At 48.7% G+C, this 14,119-nt stretch overlaps 1 protein-coding gene across 1 annotated transcript; it reads left to right on the forward strand.

Moving 5' to 3' along the window:
- The first annotated feature begins 49 nt into the window (after positions 1–49).
- TM7SF2 (transmembrane 7 superfamily member 2) lies at positions 50–12,453 on the forward strand. The gene is made up of 10 exons (XM_065408291.1): positions 50–107; positions 360–556; positions 858–912; positions 1,264–1,458; positions 2,068–2,171; positions 8,809–8,928; positions 10,609–10,777; positions 11,238–11,318; positions 11,464–11,586; positions 12,293–12,453. The coding sequence occupies exons 1-10, from the start codon at positions 50–52 to the stop codon at positions 12,451–12,453; spliced, it is 1,263 nt and encodes a 420-aa protein (XP_065264363.1).
- The last annotated feature ends 1,666 nt before the right edge of the window (positions 12,454–14,119 follow it).

The following is a 14,119-nucleotide window of genomic DNA, read 5'->3' on the forward strand; positions in this document are numbered from 1 at the left end:
TCCTGTGGGAAGAGCTTTGTGTCTCGGCAGAGAAGGTTGGAGCACGAGGATGATGGATCGGTATAAGATCCCACGCACCAAAGAACTGGAGTTTGGAGGGCCCCTGGGTAAGACAAGGGTGAGGGGGTTTGGAAGGCAGTGGCTCACATACCCTGAAAGGCAGTGCAAACTGGAGCTGTGCATGCAGCTACATGGTTAGAGCAGGGTGGGTCTGGGAGTCAGCACTTTTGGGTTCCCAGCTCTGCCATTGACTCTCTGTGGGATCTTATCTCTCAGGGACGCTGCTGCCTGTCACTCACCCACAGTTCTGATCACCCTGGGGATCTTGTCCCTCTAACCTCTCCTTCCTCCCTCTACAGGAGCCATGATCCTCCTCTTTCTCATGCCAACTACTGTCTTCTATCTTCTGCTGACATGTCGCACTGAGCAAGCCAGCGTGCTGAACTTCCCACCCCCGCTGCCACCCCTGAGCACCCTCTGGAGCCCCCACACCTTCCTGCTGCTCCTGGCTTGGGTGGGACTCCAGGCTGCCCTCTACATGCTGCCTATGGGAAAGGTAATGCGGGGTCAGCCTCATTGGGCAGAGGGGAGGGCAGGACGTCCCCTTCCCTGCTGGGTGCCATCTGCCTAATGGTAGCTGTTTGGCTACCCATGGGGGATCAAGGGCACATGTGAATTGCCTGGGCCACGGCTGAGCCAGATCATGGCTAGCTGGCTACACCATGTAGGCAGAGACCTGTCCAAACTCAGTTCATCTACACAGTTGTGAACCGAGGCTCCAGGGAGGGTGCCGATGAGAGGAGTTGGAGTCAAGACCAGAGAGATCAGTGTTAACTGGTTGCGTGGCTTTCCCCCAGGTCACAGAAGGGATCGTCCTTCGAGACAAGAGCCGGCTCCAGTATCGCATTAATGGTGGGTGTTGGATTTTGTTAGGGAGGGGAGATCGACTATGACCCACCCCAGAATTTGCAGCCAATCACATCACTTACTGAATTTCCTCATGGTAACAAGTAATGGGGGGGGGGGGGGAAGAGTGCTGTCTATTGGGACTGAGCAAGTGGCTAGGAGTCAGGACTCCTGGGTTCTATCCCCAGCTCTGCCACAGATTCCCTGTGTTACCTTGGGCAAGTCCCTTCCCCTCTCCATGCCTCTGTTTCCCAGAATAACAGTGCGCTGTGACTCAGGGATCCTCAGCTAAAAAGCCGCAAAGTATTGCTGTATCTAAGCAGCATGTGTCCTGTCTTCCCTCCTCCCGCACTGCAGCTTTCCATGCAATGGGGGTCACAGCCCTGGTGGTGGGGGCTGGATTGGCAGCCGGGTTGCGCCTCAGCTACATCTATGACCACTTCCTGCAGTTGGCTTTCTCGGCCTTGCTGCTGGCCTTCGGCCTCAGCTTCCTCCTCTACTTCAAGTCCCTCTTTGCCCCAGAGACAACACTGGCTCCAGGCGGGAACTCAGGTGAGCCCTTCTATACACATGGGGCACACGGACACAGGAATGATCTTGTGCACGCAGACACACAGACGTGTGCACATATGTATGTTTGAACACACACAGACACTTGCACACTGACACTTGTGCACCACACACACAGGGACACTTGTGCATGCACTAACACGTAGACACTCTCTTAGACACACAGGTCATACCTGGTGTGTCACAGGAGTGCAGGGGGAGAGCAGCCAGTGATGCCAGTCAGGGTAAAAACTGCCAGGACTCTAGGGAGGTATCTGATCAGTTGATGAGGGTCAGAAAGGAACCAGCCTTGTTGCAGAGAGTTTAACCTTCCAATGAAGCATCCAGCAATAGCACCCATTGGAAACCAGACATATCCAGATTTAGCACAGCAGGGGTGGGGATACCAGGCCAGTGGGATGGGCCCCTTGGACTGATCCGGGGTAACAGAGAGAGGAGCATACCAGACTAGATGGACCCATTGGTCTGATCTGAGGCAGCAGGGGGGATGCTGGGCTGGACAGGCCTATTGGTCTGGTCCAAGGTGGCAGGGAGAGGAAGGGGGAGTAGCTATTCCCCCTTGAGGTGCCTGACTTGCTATTGGTCACACAGGGAATCCTATCTATGACTTCTTCATGGGCCATGAGCTGAACCCACGCATCGGCTCCTTCGACCTGAAGTATTTCTGTGAGCTGCGGCCAGGCCTCCTCGGCTGGGTAAGTGGGTGGGGTTTTAGGGTACTCCCTGCTGCAGAAAGTCCCTTGGGCCCATGGCTATAATGACCTTGCGAAGGCAAAGGATAAGAGAACCTGCTGCAGGGGAACAGTAGTCCCGGGGGAAGAGTTGCAAGGGGGAATTTCCCTCCCTCCAGATGGCCATGTGTAGCAGATACTATCCATAGCCAGAAATCCCAGCCTAGATGGACCCATTAGTCAGACCAAGCATGGTGGGAGGGGTGAAGAATACCAGACTAGATAGGCCCATTGGTCTGATCTGGGGCAGCAGAGAGTGTGGGATGCCAGGCATAGGTGGCCCCATTAGTCTGATGCAGGGGTAGAGGTAAACCAGGCAGGATGGTCTTACGCGGGGGCTAGATATGCCCTTGGTCAAATCCGGGGCAGCGGGGAGCAGGGCCGGTTCCAGGCACCAGCCAAGCAAGCTCGTGCTTGGGGTGGCAGATTCTAAGGGGCAGCATTCCGTCCAATCTTAGGGCGGCACGGCTGCCCTTTTTTTTTTTTTTTTTTTTTTCCTTTGCGTCTGGGTCCGGCCGCCCTGCTTGGGGCAGCAAAAAAGTCAGAGCTGGCCTTGGCGGGGAGGGGAAGATACCAGGCTGGTCTGCCCCAGTATGTCAGTGAGATATTGGGGAGGTCTCACTCAAGGGTGCCAATTAGGTAGGGGGGAGGAGGGGCTGCCACGCCCCCCTCCCACTCCACCCCCACCCCGAGTTTCATACAGGAGGTGTGCTCCCAGCTGGAACTCTTAACTGCACAGCATTAGTGTGGAATGTGAGTTCTGCAAAGAGGTGCTTCTCCCAGCTTGTGTCCCCAAGGCAAGGAGTCAGTGTTTTCTTTCCAAAAAGAGGCTTGGGTGATTAAGATAAGAAAAGGATGGTAATTAAATTAAGGCTCTGGAAGTCCTTAGATGAGCCTGTAAAACAGGTTTCAGAGGGGTAGCCCTGTTAGTCTGTATCAGTAAAAACAAGGAGGAGTCCTTGTGGCACCTTAGACAATTTATTTGGGCATAAACTTTCATGGGATATAACCCACTTCATCAGATGCATAGAGTGGAAAATACAGTAAGCAGGTATAAATATACAGCACATGAAAAGATGGGAGTTGCCTTACCAAGTGGGGGGTCAGTGCTAATGAAGCCAATTCAATTAGGGTGGATGTGGCCCATTCCCAACAATTGACAAGAAGGTGTGAGTATCCAGTCTTTATTTGGGCCTAATTTGATGGTGTCCAGTTCGCAAATTAATTCCAGTTCTGCAGTTTCTCGCTGAAGTCTGGTTTTGAATGTTTGTTGCTGAAGAATGGCCACTTTTAAGCCTGTTATTAAGTGTCCAGGGAGATTGAAGTGCTCTCCTACTGGTTTTTGAATGTTACAATTCTTGATTCATAGATTCTAGGACTGGAAGGGACCTCGAGAGGTCATCGAGTCCAGTCCCCTGCCCGCATGGCAGGACCAAATACTGTCTAGACCATCCCTGATAGACATTTATCTAACCTACTCTTAAATATCTCCAGAGATGGAGATTCCACAACCTCCCTAGGCAATTTATTCCAGTGTTTAACCACCCTGACAGTTAGGAACTTTTTCCTAATGTCCAACCTAGACCTCCCTTGCTGCAGTTTAAGCCCATTGCTTCTTGTTCTATCCTTAGAGGCTAAGGTGAACAAGTTTTCTCCCTCCTCCTTATGACACCCTTTTAGATACCTGAAAACTGCTATCCTGTCCCCTCTCAGTCTTCTCTTTTCCAAACTAAACAAACCCAATTCTTTCAGCCTTCCTTCATAGGTCAAGACCTTTAATCATTCTTGTTGCTCTTCTCTGGACCCTTTCCAATTTCTCCACATCTTTCTTGAAATGCGGTGCCCAGAACTGGACACAATACTCCAGCTGAGGCCTAACCAGAGCAGAGTAGAGCGGAAGAATGACTTCTCGTGTCTTGCTCACAACACACCTGTTAATACATCCCAGAATCATGTTTGCTTTTTTTGCAACAGCATCACACTGTTGACTCCTATTTAGCTTGTGGTCCACTATAACCCCTAGATCCCTTTCTGCCGTACTCCTTCCTAGACAGTCTCTTCCCATTCTGTATGTGTGAAACTGATTTTTTTCTTCCTAAGTGGAGCACTTTGCATTTGTCTTTGTTAAACTTCATCCTGTTTAACTCAGACCATTTCTCCAATTTGTCCAGATCATTTTGAATTATGACCCTGTCCTCCAAAGCAGTTGCAATCCCTCCCAGTTTGGTATCATCCACAAACTTAATAAGTGTACTTTCTATGCCAATATCTAAGTCGTTAATGAAGATATTGAACAGAGCCGGTCCCAAAACAGACCCCTGCGGAACCCCACTCGTTATGCCTTTCCAGCAGGATTGGGAACCATTAATAACAACTCTCTGAGTACGGTTATCCAGCCAGTTATGCACCCACCTTATAGTAGCCCCATCTAAATTGTATTTGCCTAGTTTGTCGATAAGAATATGTCTGATGTCTGATTTGTGTCCATTTATTCTTTTGTGTAGACTGTCCGGTTTGGCCAATGTACATGGTAGAGGGGCATTGCTGGCACATGATGGCGCATATCACATTGGTAGATGTGCAGGTGAACGAGCCCTTGCTGGTGTGGCTGATGTGGTTGGGTCCTGTGATGGTGTCCCTTGAATAGATATGCGGACAGAGTTGGCAACGGGATTTGTTGCAGGGGTTGGTTGTGTGGTGTGTAGTTGCTGGTTAGTATTTGCTTCAGGTTGGGAGGGCTGTCTGTAAGCAAGGACTGGCCTGTCTCTCAAGGTCGGTGAGAGTGAGGGACTGTCCTTCAAGATAGGTTGTAGATCCTTGATGAGGCGCTGGAGAGGTTTTAGTTGGGGGCTGAAGGTGATGGCTAGTGGCGTTCTGTTACTTTCTTTGTTGGGCCTGTCCTGTAGTAAGTGACTTCTGGATACTCTTCTGGCTCTATCAATCTGTTTCTTCACTTCCCCAGGTGGGTATTGTAGTTTTAAGAACGCCTGATAGAGATCCTGTAGGTGTTTGTCTCTGTCTGAGGGGTTGGAGCAAATGCGGTTGTATCTTAGGGCTTGGTTGTAGACAATAGATCATGTGATGTGGTCTGGATGAAAGCTGGAGGCATATAGGTAAGTATAGTGGTCAGCAGGTTTCCAGTATAGGGTGGTGTTTGTGACCATCGCTTATTTGTGCTGTAGTGTCCAGGAAGTGGATCTCTTTTGTGTGAATTGGTCCAGGCTGAGGTTGATGGTGGGGTGGAAATTGTTGAAATTCAGATAGATTTCCTCAAGGGCCTCTTTCCCATGGGTCCAGATGATGTCATCAATGTAGTACAAGTAAAGTAGGGGTGCTAGGGAACAAGAGATGAGGAAGCGTTGTTCTAAGTCAGCCATAAAAATGTGGGGCCATGCGGGTACCCATAGCAGTGCCGCTGACTTGAAGGTATAAATCGTCCCCAAATCTGAAATAGTTGTGGGCGAGACAAAGAAAGTGACAAAGTTCAGCCACCAGGTTTGCCGTGACATTATCGGGGATACTGTTCCTGACGGCTTGTAGGCCATCTTTGTATGGAATGTTGGCGTAGAGAGCTTCTACATCTATAGTGGCTAGGGTGGTGTTTTCTGGAAGATCACCAATGGATTGTAGTTTCCTCAGGAAGTCGGTGATGTCTGGAAGATACTATAGTGATGGGGAAGTGCTGGTAGTGTCGGGCTTGAGGAGAGAGTCCACATAGCCAGAAAATCCTGCTGTCAGGGTGCCAATGCCTGAGATGATGGGGCGTCCAGGATTCCCAGGTATATGGATGCAGGTGGTGATGGTGGGCGGGGGTTGAAGAGGGAACGCAGGGGACTCAGAAGAAATACAACCAAGCCCTCTGAGCCAAGGTTACAGTCAGAAAAGAGGAAGATGTGAGGGGCATAAGTGAAAAGAAGGGGCCAAAACCCAGGGAAGGGATAGCAGTGGTATAAAGAAGTTCCCACTCTACCTGTGGTACTTATGTGGTCCCATCACCGTAGTATCTGAGCACCTCACATCACAGCCCCTCGGAGAAGTCGAGCAGTACTGTTATCCCCATTGTACAGATGGGGCACCGAGAGACTAACAGCCAGATTTTCAAAGGTATTTAGGCACCTAGTGGGATTTTCAAAAGCGCCTAGAAGGTTAGGTGCTTTGTAAACCCCACTAGGTGCCTAGCTGCATCTTTGGGTGCCTAAAAGCCTTTGAAACTCTGTCCCTAAGGCACTGACCTGAGGTCATACAGGAAGTCATTGGGGGGGGGGGGGAGAGGAAGGGTAGAACCCAGGTCTCTCAGATCTAGCTCCCTATCCACTGGACCAGCCTTTCTCTCTGCTGCATGCTGCAAAAAAAGAGGCCTCTGATGGACAGGAGCAAAACCAGGAAGGCCAGCTCTCTGAGATTCCAGCAATTGGTCCCAGGTAGGGTGACCAGATGTCCCAATTTTACAGGGACAGTCCTGATTTTTCGGTCTTTTTCTTATATAGGCTCCTATTACCCCCCACCCCGTCCTGATTTTTCACATTTGCTGTCTGGTCCCCCTAGTTCCAGGTGATTGGGAAGGATGTCATGGTTGACAGTATGAAAAGCAGCAGAGGTCAGGAAGGATGAAGGAAGAAAGAGAATGAGAGTCAGATGAGGAGAGCACTTAACTGTCAATGGGTGGCAGGTTCTGCCCCAGGCTGAGTTGTACAGCAATGCCTGCTATGCAATTTTAGGGCTTGTCTACACTGGCACCTTACAGAGCTGCAACTTTCTCACTTAGGGGTGTGAAAAAACACCCCCCTGAGCGCTGCAAGTTTCAGCGCTGTAAAGTGTTAGTGTAGACAGTGCACCAGCGCTGGGAGGCGCTACACCCCTCGTGGAGGTGGGGTTTTTTATAGTGCTGGGAGAGCTCTCTCCCAGCGCTGGTGCCGCGACTACACAGCCATATTAAAGCACTGCCGTGGCCAGCTCTTTAACGTTACTAGTGAAGACATGCCCATTTATTTTAACTGAAAACCATTTTTTGTCATTTTTTGTTGGGAGTTTGAAAAAAGGAAGGAATGAGAAAGTGTTGTATGAGTATCAGATGTGATTTATACATCAAATTTGTAGGGTTTCAGCCGTATTCAGGCCAATTCCAGAACAAAGAACAAAGAACAGAGTCCATAAAGTTGACGATTATTGTCATGATTTGTGTTATTTGTTGGGCACTATCTGTGTGCTCAGCACTATTCAGAATATGCCAGAAAATGCAGTCCCTGAGTCAATGCATATAAGATGTGTAACTCTGGATAAGATGGCTCAGATATTTAAGTATGCATAGTTATTGACCTCACATGTTCACTGTGTTTTATATCTATGAGTGGAGGTGCTGATGGCAATAGAAGTTTTACTTGTTTAAGGACTAGAAGATTTGACCCTCCAACTTTCTTTCAAGAGGAAGAGTTGCCCAGAGCTTCTGTGCCTGTTTATTTTCCTTTCCTGCCTGCAGTCACCCTGATATACCTCAGAAGTCTCAATTTTTTCCCCAACTTCAAAACGTGGAATTTTCTTGGTGTTTGATTTTAAAATAGTCTCCTGTGAAAACTGCAACTCAATCGCTGTAGTGTTATGTTTAAGACCCTTCTGGAAAGTAACTGGCCTTTAAACAGAAGTGAAAGCAGTGTTGCCAACTCTCATTATTTTGTCATGAGTCTCATGATAATTATTGTTTTCCTTAAAGCCCCAGTTCCTGGAGTCAAGTGATATGTGATGATTTCAGCCTTCCTTCTTAAAGAAAAATGAAGTTTAGTTCTTGTGGCTGTGGAGAAAGCTTCAAAATGTGACCCCCAGTGCACCTTAAAGGCTCAAAAAGCAGAATATAAATAAAAAACCCCACCAAATCTATGATTTTTACACAATATCATTATTTTAAAGCCAATCTCATGATTTTTGGTGAGCCTGATTCTTGATTTTTGAACATTTGGGGTTGGCAATACTATGAAAGTGACTTGAAAGTGTCAGTTTCACTACTGTTTAAAGTAATTTTTTAGTCTATGATTTGTAGTGGGGTAACACCCCTAGAGCCCCAGGCAGGTGCAGTATAAACTCATGGGGCCTTGCCCTAACAGGATGTTTCCAAAAGTTAAATGATCTATTCCAAGCGTGATGAACTGCAAAAAAGTGATAGAAAGTAATCTAGATTTTTCTACAATTGTTTCAATTGTTCTATTCAAGAGTTAGTAACAAATTAAGAATATACATTAAAATTTTAAACCTAACCAGTGTCCCTTCAGTGACTTGACACAAGATGTCAGAACATGTTAGTATTAGAGCTGAGTGAGTCTAATATTTATTTAATTTTTTTTTTATATACGAATTAGAAATTATTATCTGATAGGAGCACTATATATAAGATATCATCTGCAAGAAAACCAAGAGTTTATAGGTGCTCAAGTAGCCTCTGGAATCATAGTTAAATTTGCCCCCTCCCCTACCAAAATCTGAAATGGCACTCCTGGTCCGCTCAGCAATCAGGTGTTTTTCTCTGGGCAGACAGGGTGTTGGGGGCAAGGGAAGGAGTAGGGAGGGAGGCAGGTCTTCTCTAAACTCCGCCTGATTGCTCCCCTCCTGCCAGGCACTGGTGAACATGGCCATGCTGATGAAAGAGACTGAGCTGCGAGGCAGCCCCTCGCTGGCTATGCTCCTGGTCAATGCCTTCCAGCTGCTGTATGTGGTGGATGCACTTTGGAATGAGGTGAGTCACTCCCACATCCCTGGCTTAGCCTGGGCTTGGGATCTGCAATGGCCTAGGGGCTACAAAGGGAACCTTAGGGGAGGCCTCCTGGGTTCCCTTCCCATGTCTGGGAGGAGGGTGGAGTCCAGTGGTTCAAACAGGGGGGCTGGGATTGAGGACCCAGCTCTGAGAAGGGAGTGGGGATTGGTGATTTTAAGCACAGATGTGGCCAGGGTGGATTGATTTAATTTAAATAATTGATTGTAGTCAAGTTTTGCATTTGTACTTCATAGTTATTTTCCTAACAAAAGGTTGATTTTTTTTTTTTTCACTGGTGGGTAACTATTAAAACATGTCAGTTTGCAACCAAACATACCCTGACATTATACTGTACTAAATTCGGTACTTCTTTTTGCTAACCAGGAGAACACAATACATCTCTACACATTTATTTGAGCAATTATATAGCTTACTTTACATGTATTCTGATTCTTAATTTTTACTTTTTATTATGTTAGAAAATGGTGAAGGTTGTATTTATTTACAATATGATGATTGATGTTTTACTTGCAATTTGTGTCCAGCTCTATTTGGATGGAAATTAAAATTCAATAAAAAATTCCCAGAAACAGCATGTTAGGGTTTTGAATAAAATAAAACTACTTTGTGTGCTAATATACTTTTAAAACATTTATCAATAAATGTGTTCTATTTAAAACTGATTGTATTAAACGAAGGAAGTACAGTCAAACCCCGCAATAAGGCGCCCCGCCATAATGCGAAATTGCATATAACGCGATCACAATTTGGCCCCCGTTTAAGACATACAGTAATACAGTATGTACCAGTGGTCCCCAACGCCATGACGCCTGCCGAGACATTGATGTGCCCCCGCCTAGTGCCAGGCAGGGGAGAGAAGCTGCGGCCCTGCGCCTGCCGGGGACAGTGAGCACCGGCGCCCGCAGCCCTGGAGCTCTCTGTCCCTGGCAGGCGCGGTGCCGCGGCTTCTCTCCCCTGCTGGGCACTAGGCGGCGCACATCAATGCACCGCCTTGGGGACCACTGATGGGCTTGAAACCCCGCTATACTGCGACCCCGCATTTAGCACGATGTAACTTTTTGGACCCCAAACATCGCGGTATAGTGGGGTTTCACTGTAGTATCTGTAGTCTGTGAATTTAACTGATTGTTTCTGGTCACCATGTCATTCAAGATTTTAGAACTAGTAGATCTCATCCTCTCACACATAGTTTTTCTTCATAGATTGGAAGAGAAAAACAAGCTTTCCTGCCTGTTCAACTCCCAGTTGATTTCTTAACTTCAAATGAACTAGTCACTGAACTGATTTAGTTGAATAAAAGGAAATGAAATTAAATATTCTCTCTGCACCTGCAGAAGAGACTACTGCCAACAGTTGAAAGGTGGTTTAGTGCTTCAACAAACTCTGGTTCCAGGTGCCTAGCCAGTGATGTCAAGCAATTCTGTGTGTTCACTTTCTTTAAACTTGGCAGCAAACATGTCCTGCTTAATATTGGGGGGTTTTGTATTTAAATGGTTTAATAGATTACAGCATGGTTAGGCTTTAGCATAGGTTGTTTATTTCATATTTAATTTTAAATAGATTTAGGGTTTTTTAAATATTTAAATTTTGTTTAGCATTGATTTTTATCTATGCTGGATGTGGCTCCTCTGTGTCCTGCAGGAGGCCATCCTCACCACCATGGACATCGTACACGATGGGTTTGGCTTCATGTTGGCCTTTGGGGACCTGGCCTGGGTGCCCTTCACCTACAGCCTGCAGGCCTACTTCCTGGTCAACCACCCCCAGAAGCTGAGCCTGCCCATGGCTGTCGGGATCCTCTTGCTCAATGGTGAGGCTCAGGTGATTCCCTCCCACAAACCAGACCAATAGGCTCATTCAGTCCCATATCTCTCCTCTTCTTCCCCCCCCCCCCCAGATCAGACCAATGGATCCACCTAGTCAAGACCAATAGGTGTAGTATCCCTCTCACTTTACCCCATGACCCCATCTATCACAGTATCTCTTACCCCCCGCTCCACACACACCCTTCCTGCCTCACCAACCCTACAACTCACCTTGCTGTACAATGGAGTGAAATCCCTTCCTGCCAGCCCCAAGCCACACCCTGAAGCGTGAGGATTGAAAGCCCTGCTCAATGCCACCCTGAGCCAGCATCCACCACCATTGTCGTTCATCCCTTTGTCCTCTCCAGAGCGATCTGTTTCCATACCAATCCATGGCAGAAGTGCCAGTATCCCCATGCCTAGAGCTCCCACAGCCTATCCTCACTCTGGTTCTCTTCTTGGCAGGTCTGGGCTACTGCATCTTCCGCAGCGCCAATTCCCAGAAGAACACTTTCCGCAGGAACCCCAATGACCCCAGAGTAACTGGTGAGCTGCAGCCACCTCTTGGATGGGAGTTAGATGGGGGACTTGGAGTGAAGGAGTCTGGAGTGGGGGGAGAAGAAGGGGATGCTAATGGGAGGGAGGAGGAGGAATGGATGCCATGTGGGTAATGCTCTTCTCCTCCTCCCAGGTCTCAAAACCATCCCCACAGCCACGGGCCGGCGTCTCCTGGTGTCTGGGTGGTGGGGGTTTGTGCGCCACCCCAACTATCTGGGGGATCTCATCATGGCTCTGGCCTGGTCGCTGCCCTGTGGTGAGTCTAAATCTTGCCTGGAGGAGCCTGTGAAGGCTAGCAAGGAGGTGTTGGGGGGGGGGGGTGGTCTCCTTCTCCTGCCCCCAGCATTGGTGTCCCACTGGGACCTGTGCTTTTAGGGCATATCCCTACTGCCCCTCTGCAGTGGAGGCAGGGCAGCATCTCTCTAGCCCTCAGGGCAGTGGTGTCTGCCTTGGGCACCCATTGTGTCTTTCACAAGCTACACAGAGGGTGCCCGCTCTGGCCCAACATCCCAGTCATGGCCCAAGCAGATGGCACCAATATGCTGCCCCCTACTCCAGCCAGAGGTCACGTAGAAGGCACCTAGTCTGGTTGGCCTGAAGTCCCAAGTGGAAGGCACTGGTCGCACCTTCAAAGGATGGCATCAGTGTATCATTAATGTGGGAGTGGGGAGGAATCTAGGCCCTAGACAAGTTTGCTCAGCACTCAGGCTATCCACTAGAACAATGGTTCTCAACCTGTTTACCATTGTGGGCCACATATGCAGCTCTCTGTGTTTTATGTGGGCTGCATCTACGCAATATATATACTGCCTGTAAGGCCCTGAGGATGTCACATGGGCCACAGCTATGTGCTGATTAGGACACAAGCAGCCCCTGGGCTGAGAACCATTGCACTAGAAGGTCCTAGAGGAAGGGCCCATGGCCTCCTCTCCTCATGCCCCATGTCTCTCCCACCCCTTCAGGCCTGACGCACGTCCTGCCCTACTTCTACGTCTTCTACTTCACTGTGCTGCTGATTCACCGGGAGGCTCGGGATGAGCACCAGTGCCTGCGGAAATACGGGCTTGCCTGGCAGGAGTACTGCCGGCGAGTTCCCTACAGGATCTTCCCTTACCTTTACTGAGATGTGGCCCAGCACACCATGCCCCATGCAGACCCAGGCACGACAGCTCACATCTGCCCACCACTGCTCCAAAGGCTGGCAGGACGCTAGCCTCTGTCCTCACCACTGGGGCACGTTGTCATCCCCAGAGGGCTCCAGATGGAGGTGTGGGCTCTGGGGTGGGGCTGGGGATGAGGGGTTTGGAGTGTAGGAGAGTGTTCCAGGCTGGGACCGAGAGATTTGGAGTGTGGGAGGGGACTCCAGGCAGGGGCAGGGAATTGGGACACGGGGTGAGGGCTCCGGCCGGGGGTGCAGGTTCTGGGGTGGAGCTGGGGATGAGGGGTTTGGGGTGCAGAATGTTGGGAATCATTAAGAAAGGGATAGATAATAAGACAGGAAATATCATATTGCCTCTATATAAATCCATGGTACATCCACCTCTTGAATACTGTGTGCAGATGTGGTCACCTCATCTCAAAAAAGATAGATAGGAATTGGAAAAGGTTCAGAAAAGGCAACAAAAATGATTAAGGGTATGGAACAGCTGCCATGTGAGGAGAGATTAATAAAACTGGGACTTTTCAGCTTGGAAAAGAGACAACTAAGGGGGATATGATAGAGGTCTATAAAATCATGACTTGTGTGGAGAAAGTGAATAAGGAAGTGTTGTTTATTCCTTCTCATAACACAAGAACTAGGGGTCACTAAATGAAATTAATAGGCAGCAGGTTTAAAACAAACAAAAGGAAGTATTTTTTTCACACCACGCACAGTCAACCTGTGGAACTCTTTGCCAGAGGATGTTGTGAAAGGTAACACTGTAACAGGGTTCAAAAAAGAACTAGATAAGTTCCTGGAGGCTAGGTCCATCAATGGCTATTAGCCAGGATGGGCAGGGATGGTGTCCCTAGCCTCTCTTTGCCAGAAGCTGGGAATGGGCGACAGGGGATTGATCATTTGATGATTACCAGTTCTGTTTATTCCCTCTGGGGCACTTGGCATTGGCCACTGTTGGAAGACAGAATACTGGGCTAGATGGAGCTCTGGTCTGACCCAGTATGGCCATTCTTATGTATAACAAAACCCACAATGTTTTCATAACAGCACTAGATGTCTGAGCTGCATTCCTCTGTGCTTCACTCGAGCTTAAAGCATTGCCTCCCATGAGGGACCACGATGGAGCTCACTGCATGATTGGTAATGCTTTAATGAAAGAGTCTAACAACATCACAACCACTACAGTTGGCTGCAAGCTTATTGCAGGCTTCACCCTGGACATCTGAGAATGGAGCATGCCTGAATTCTCAAGCCCACAGCAGAAAGGTCAGCCCGACAGATGCATGGGTCATGATGAGATGGAGGGTTTGTCTTCACTGCAACAGTTAGCTCAAATGAGTACACTGGAGTTACTCTCACTTGAATTCGGCTAGAATATGTCTACACTGCAATCGGACGTGTGAGTGCAGCCTCGACTGGCATAGCCACATTAGCTTTACTCTAGCTCAGGGGTCGGCAACCTACGGCACGCGTGCCAAACACGGCACGTGAGCCGATTCTGAATGGCATGCTGCCTGCCCGGTGAGAGGAGGAGGAGGGGCGGAGGGGCTGGAAAGTGCCACGCTGGGGGAAGAAGTGGGGGAGGGGGGAAGCTTGGCTGCGGCAGGACCAAGCTTCTACCTCCTGCCCC

The sequence above is a fragment of the Emys orbicularis genome, chromosome 7 (assembly GCF_028017835.1).
Source record: "Emys orbicularis isolate rEmyOrb1 chromosome 7, rEmyOrb1.hap1, whole genome shotgun sequence".
NCBI classification, from domain to species: Eukaryota; Metazoa; Chordata; order Testudines; family Emydidae; genus Emys; species Emys orbicularis.